This window comes from Oncorhynchus keta, chromosome 17, assembly GCF_023373465.1.
Source record: "Oncorhynchus keta strain PuntledgeMale-10-30-2019 chromosome 17, Oket_V2, whole genome shotgun sequence".
Classification (NCBI taxonomy): Eukaryota; Metazoa; Chordata; class Actinopteri; order Salmoniformes; family Salmonidae; genus Oncorhynchus; species Oncorhynchus keta.
This window is the reverse complement of record NC_068437.1, coordinates 10822296-10828904: the sequence shown is the minus strand read 5'-3', so window position 1 is coordinate 10828904 and position 6609 is coordinate 10822296. Positions and strand designations below refer to the sequence as shown.

The 6609-nt window shown below is 40.9% G+C and overlaps 2 protein-coding genes across 2 annotated transcripts in view; one reads left to right on the top strand and one right to left on the bottom strand.

Moving 5' to 3' along the window:
• The first annotated feature begins 410 nt into the window (after positions 1-410).
• LOC118396420 (small acidic protein-like) lies at positions 411-3732 on the top strand. Its single transcript, XM_035790616.2, has 5 exons — positions 411-614; positions 1159-1242; positions 1584-1644; positions 1836-1945; positions 2477-3732. The coding sequence occupies exons 1-5, from the start codon at positions 561-563 to the stop codon at positions 2669-2671; spliced, it is 504 nt and encodes a 167-aa protein (XP_035646509.1). The 5' UTR covers positions 411-560; the 3' UTR covers positions 2672-3732.
• LOC118396417 (pleckstrin homology domain-containing family A member 7-like) overlaps positions 3677-6609 on the bottom strand; it is a 182609-nt gene continuing 179676 nt past the window's right edge. Inside the window, exons 26-27 of the mRNA XM_035790610.2 lie at positions 6419-6564; positions 3677-4186 (exon numbers count right to left, since the gene is read on the bottom strand). Coding sequence (XP_035646503.1) covers positions 4161-4186; positions 6419-6564 — 172 coding nt within the window. The 3' untranslated portion in view covers positions 3677-4160. The remainder of the gene's footprint in view (positions 4187-6418; positions 6565-6609) is intronic.

Genomic DNA, 6609 nt, shown 5'->3' with positions numbered 1-6609 from the left:
CTCAAAGGATGTTAATTCTCCTCTGAAATAATCTGGTTTGATCTACATCATAATCCTATCTAAAAATCTGTTATTTTATGACCAGTCATTTTGCAATTGAACTGCAAGTGTACTAACTAATACTATTTAATCTGAACTGTTATGGGATATATTACATTATTATATTGATTCTTTAAAATAACATTGCTGTAGGCTAGTGGGCACCTGCTGGTACTACTAATGATAGTCATCATTCAGGAGCCTTATTGCCATTGGGAAAAGTCATTGTGTGGCTCTAAGCACCAAGATAATAGCAACTTTCAAGCATAATAACTCCAAACATTCACTGTTTATTGTTATAAAACTAAAAACGGTGTGGGCTAGTTGATGTTGGTTAGCTAGCAGCTGTTTGTTTTGTAAAGAAGATCAAAGCAGCCGGAAGTTCGAATCACTTTGTTCCGGTCGCGTTCACACACTGCAGCCACAAGTCTTTGCTATTTGTTGACAGTAGCATAGCTAGCCAGTCTGAACGGCTATGTCAATATTTTGTTGACTTAGCCAGCTGAAGCGTTGCTGTGAAAATGAGTTCTCCAGGGAATCGACACGGGACAAAAAGACCTGGCTCTCCAAGTGAAGTAGGTTAACTGTATAAACGTTAGCTAGCTAAAGTCATTGAAACGTGACTACCTTGCGGTTCAGGTAGCGAGCAAGGCCCGCCTTGTTGGCTTCAGCAAAGAGAAGCATGCAGCCAGTTTGCGTCCTCATAACTAACCCAACAAAGCCATAACTACAGCGTAAAGCCAGTTATAAAAGTCGTTGGTAAAACAGCTAGCTAACTTAGTTAATTGTAAACAACCCTTAGTATAGATAGCCACGTTAGTCAACAAGTCATTTTAAGAAAAAGTAACGTTAGTTTTTAGCTAATTTCGTCACCATGTTAGGTGGCCAGATTGACAGGTCATTATGCATGCCAGCAATTAGAAATGTAGTTTTTGATAAACGAATCAACTCCATGCTGTTACTACTAGGCCTATGATGTAACTAGCTAACGTTAGATTAAGATGTGATGTAGCTAATTTGGCAGTTTGATCTTTGAGGCTAAGGTGCAATAGACCTGGACTATATTCTGGGATCCCATTCTTTGTGTACTGTAGCCAATTCTGTGTTGGTTTCTTGCAGGATGGACCTACACCATGGGAAGCTGCAGACCTGGGGGATAGTGAGAGAAAGCAGAAGTTTTTGCGGTTGATGGGTGCAGGGAAGGTTTGGTCATGTTCTATGTAGACTATTACAAGGTTTCCCACCCCTCTGGACCACAAGGTGTTCCCATTTGTTGTGGCCCTTACACTGACACACCTGGCTCAATGGAAACGAATCACCCAGCCCTTGACTAGTTGAATCAAGTGTGGCAGTTCGGGGGCAAAACAAATATGTAAAACATCTGGTGCTGGACAAATGTTTTTCTTGTGACTGTTACCTCTATTCCAGTATTAGATTGAGCCACCATTTTATTGTCGGCTACACCTTATCCATACAGCTTTGTCAACGGAGAAACATAACTGTGGTATTACAGAATCCAATGTTTACCGTGTTTGATTCTGCAGAAAGAGCACACTGGGCGCCTAGTCATTGGAGATCACAAGTCAACATCCCATGTCCGCAGTGGTGAGGAACCCTCTTTGAATTATATGTTAGGGTTGTCATGGTACTGGTATTGTGACAACCCTATTCTACACTCTGGTCGATCACTCTTTATTTAGGGATGTATCCATTTAATCTTATCCCATACAGCACTATTTCGGCCCCATAGCACTGTATTGGGTATGATTGGTGTTTCACTAGCTTGTCCTCTGCAGGGGCGGAGGACAAGAGGATGAACTCTGAGCTGGAGCTGCAGTACCAGCAGGGGCTGGACGGGAAGCTGTCAGGCAGAAACAGGAGACATGTCGGCCTGGGCTTCAGTGAGGTGAGAGATCATGGAGAGACGGGTTGAACATCGATACAGAGCGTGCATGCCACAAGTTCCTGTTGATGGTTGAGAACAGGTCCTAGCAAAGATGGCTGACAAATTGTTATATTCTGATGCTTAGAGGCTCATAATTTATGGTGTTCGATGGCTGAAGTGCGAGGTACTAAGAAACACTTGTTTTCCTTTTCAGTTGCAAAACGTTTGTCCTAATGAGCACAACTCTGGCCTGTTAGAGCTAGTTGAGGCTAGAATGACATGATTAGACTGCGATGTTAGTGATTGAAGGATGATCTACATTTTGAGATCTTAGTTAGGGGCAGTGTTTCTTATTGGACCTGTATATTTTCAATTGCATGTAAGATTAATGACAGTAGATTAAGTTCCTCGACATGTGTAGCTCTGTAAGACTTTTTGTGATTGGCTCAAGTCAGAGGGGCATGATTGCTACAGTCAATGTCATGTACACATCTGCGTGTTGCCCCAGTCTTCAGGTATTAATTGTGTTTCTCTTCTGTTGTTCCCCCCCAGCCTGAACCAGCCCCACCTTCCCCACCTGCAGAAAGCCAAAGCAAAGCAGAGCAACCAGCCAGTCCCAAAGCCCCAGACAGCCCTTCGGAAAACCAGGAGTCACCAGAGAAATCCCCTTCACAGAGCCCAAACGGCAGGACAGAGCCCAGCGCAAAAGACAAGAAACACAAAATGGCCTTTGTGAAGTCATCCTAAGAATGGGCGAAAAAACTAAATCACTTTCTCATTTCGAACCACAGATTTGTAAATACGTTCTTTTGTCTCTGAAGTAATTGGTAACTTCGTGGTTTAAGAATGTTTATTTTTATTTTTATGTTTCAATGCTGAGCAGCAGAGTAGTGTACTACTGTAGGAGGTGATGTAATCGTCGATTGAGAAAGATTCTTACCATTATTTTCTTGTCAATTTTTAGGAATTCCTAACTGTAAGAGGGACTGGTCTGATGTGTTTTTAATGGATCTGAGATGAAGCAAAGGCTTTAATTAAGTTGTATTGAATGAAACTGGGTTGAACCTATTGGCTCGATAGCGCTTTTACAGTCCTGTTCAGTGTCTCACCATCAGTAAGTAATAAAAGGTACTTAAATGACAAACTGAAGCACCACAGTTCTCTCAGGTTCTGAATTCTGGGGGAGAAAATAGTTTACTATACTGAACAAAAATATAAACGTGACATGTAAAGTGTTGGTCCCATGTTTCATGAGGTGAAAAAGACAATTTTCCACATGCACAAAAAGCTTATTTCTCAACATCCCTGTTAGTGAGCATTTCTCCTTTGCCAAAACAATCCATATACCTGACAGGTGTGGCATATGATCATTATGCTAGGGACTCTAAAATGTGCAGTTGCAATTGGCATGCTGACATGTCCAGAGCTGTTGCCAGATAATTGAATGTTCATTTCGCTACCATGTCTCTCAAATCGTTTTAAAGAATTTGGCAGTATGTCCAACTGGCCTCACAACCACATGTAACCATGCCAGCCCAAGACCTCTGGCTTCTTCACCTGCGGGATCGTGTGATACCCGGACAGCTGATGAAACTGAGTATTTCTTTGTAATAATGCCCTTTTGTAGGGAAAAAACTCATTCTGATGGGCCTGATTTCCTTATGAATTGCTGCGTTTCTATTTTTGGTGAGTTCATTTGACACATTGATTCCACATGGAGAGTATGTAATGTAAATAGTGAGAGACACCATGTTTTGTTAAACCCTTTATTTCAATAAAACACCAGTATGGTTTCTTTCCTTTTTAAATGATACAGTTGATTGGCCAAAGCATTAGGTGGCATTGCTGAGCTACAAAAAGTTATTTGGTGCAAGATTCTTTCATTACTCAAAATAAATACATTTCCCTATCTGCGACCTTAGAAAACATTGCTTTGAAAATAGACCACACTGCAAAAAAAACAGCTAATTACTCTCTATTGCAAAAACTAGTAGGTGTTAATAATTTCACACAACACGCCATAAAAGTGCAAAAGCATGTAAAAACAACTCCAATTAAACCTTAACATTAGGTACACGCAGTGTAGTTTCAAATAACTCTTTTTGGTTCTTCAAAACATCTCGTTTTAGCTCTAATAAAAAGCCTAATACAAAATCACTTCACTTTTGTCAGTGAACTCCAAACAATTTTCATCCACACGGAGGTCCTGTTGGTGCCTTGGCGTCTGAGTCAACGGTCAGTCAGAGCTCAGCTGAGCTTTGGCTGAAATGGGGAAGGGGGGAAGAAAACACTCTTGACATTGAAAATACAGACTTTGTGAGACTTTGCCTTCAATCTATAGTTAAACCATCTTTCTAAAAAAGCCCAAGTATTATCTAAACGTGTTTGTATGGAAACAATGAGGCACAACCTTTCCACATTCAAAACACATGAGCCAAGAACATTTGGACGCGAAAAGCCACCACACTTCAGAAAAGCAACCACCAAAACACCCAATCTAGTGAGAGCAGAAATGACACCTAAAGACTACAGTTATGCCACCACAAACATCACAGAGAGGCATCTTAAGGCCACGACACTCAGAGGAGATGCGGTGTACCTTCACTAGATCTGTTCATCTGCCCAGCGTCTCGCTCTCTGCACAACCAGGGACAATGAGAGAGGGTCCGGTTACTGTGCTGTATGGTGAAGTTGCCCCTAGACACTGATCTTGGGTCAGTTTTGCATATTCCCCACTAGTGTGTTAAGGTTATGATTGGGGGAGGGAAAGCTGAACCTAGATCTGTGCCTAGGGAAACTTCACCCCGGAGTGTGCTGTATCCTTCACAGACTATGTGCGCACTTACATCAATTCTATGACACTTGAGTGTGCAAGCATTGGCTGGAGGGAGTTTCTGGCTGGAGTATAAATCCATACGAAAAAGTGTGCAAGTGCAGAATCAGAATCAGGACGCAGGCTCTGCCTCACACATAGTAGTATGTCTAAATAGTTTACTGTGAACTAGTTTGGCTTTTCTGAAGGGAGGCTATATATCAACAGCACAGTGATAGCCTCGGTTTCCTGCTAGATATTTACAGTGCCTTCAGAAAGTATTCATACCCCTTGACATATTCCACATTTTATTGTGTTATAGCCTGAAATTAAAATGGATTAAAAAATAATAATCTCACCCATCTACACACAATACCTCATAATGACGAAGTGAAAACATGTTTTTAGGATTGTTTGCACATATATTAAAAATGAAGTACAGAAATCTAATTTGCATAAGTATTCACACCCATGAGTCATTACTTTGTAGAAGCACCTTTGGCAGCGATTACAGCTGTAGGTCTTTCTGGGTAAGTCTAAGAGCTTTTTCCACACCTGGATTGTGCAACAAAAAATGAATTGCTTTGCCACATTTTTTGCAGTATTACTTTAAGTGCCTTGTTACAAACATGATGCATGTTTTAGAATATTTTTTATTCTGTACAGGCTTCCTTCCTTCTTTTCACTCTGTCAATTATGTTAGTATTGTTGAGTAACTACAATGTTGTTTATCCATCCTAATTTTTCTCCTATTACAGCCATTCAATTCTTAAAACTATAATTGTTTTAAAGTCACTATTGGCCTCATGGTGAAATCTCTGAGGGGTTTCCTTCCTCCCCAGCAACTGAGTTAGGAAGGACACCTGTCTTTTTGTCGTGAATGGGTGTATTGCTACACCATCCGAAGTGTAATTAATATCTTCACCATGCTCAAAGGGAAATTAAGTGTCAGTTTTTTTTATTTTCTACCAATAGGTGCCCTTTTTTGCAAAGGTTGAATCTGTGTTTGCGAAGGTTGAATCTGTGTTTGCGAAGGTTGAATCTGTGTTTGAAATTCACTGCTCGACTGAGGGCCTTTCATATAATTGTATGTGTGGGGTACAGAGATGAGGCAGTCATTCAAAAATCCTGTTAAACACAATAATTGCACACAGAGTCCATGCAACTTGTGACTTAAGCACATTTTTACTCCTGAACTTATTTAGGCTCGCCATAACAAAGCGGTTGAATACCTATTGACTCAAGACATTTCAGCTTTTCATTTCTAATTTATTTGTAAACATTTCTAAAAACAAATCTCCACTTTCACATTTTATGGTATTGTGTATAGGCCAGTGACGTTTAAAAAAAAATATTTAATCAACTTTAAATTCAGGCTGTAACACAACAGAATGTGGAAAAAGTCAAGGGCTGTGAATACTTTCCGAAGGCTCTGCATATGAATATTAAAGGATTCTCTGTTCACGCCAATTTAGAATTGGGAGTGTTTTATGAAGGAATTCATGGTCATGTTGGGATCAAAGATACTGTAGGCAGTTCAGTGGGAAAAGGGTTTGTTTATTTGTTTGTGTGTGTGCGCGCGGGGAGTATACATAGAGTCACCTATGAGTGTGTGTGAGAGAACTGGGCGATATGCACATTTGCAGTGTGCGTGTTTAAAGCATGTGCATGTATGAGCTGACCTGTGAACTGCTTGCTCTTAACGGAGGCTTCCGAGGCCAAGGCGTGGGACACAGTCATGATCCTCTCCTGCTGCTGCATGGCGATGTCCAAATCAGTGAAGTTCAGTGGGACAGACGCGCCAGACGACGGGTGTATGTTCTGAAAACTGACACACACGGTGGGAAGGGAAATACACATCAGGGAAAAGAGA

Excerpts from the sequence above, each read along its gene's own strand:
- LOC118396420 (XM_035790616.2), top strand. The coding sequence starts at position 561 with ATGAGTTCTCCAGGGAATCGACACGGGACAAAAAGACCTGGCTCTCCA. Across the intron at positions 1,243-1,583 it reads GGTTGATGGGTGCAGGGAAG|AAAGAGCACACTGGGCGCCT; the intron begins GTTTGGTCATGT and ends TTGATTCTGCAG. Across the intron at positions 1,946-2,476 it reads TCGGCCTGGGCTTCAGTGAG|CCTGAACCAGCCCCACCTTC; the intron begins GTGAGAGATCAT and ends GTTCCCCCCCAG.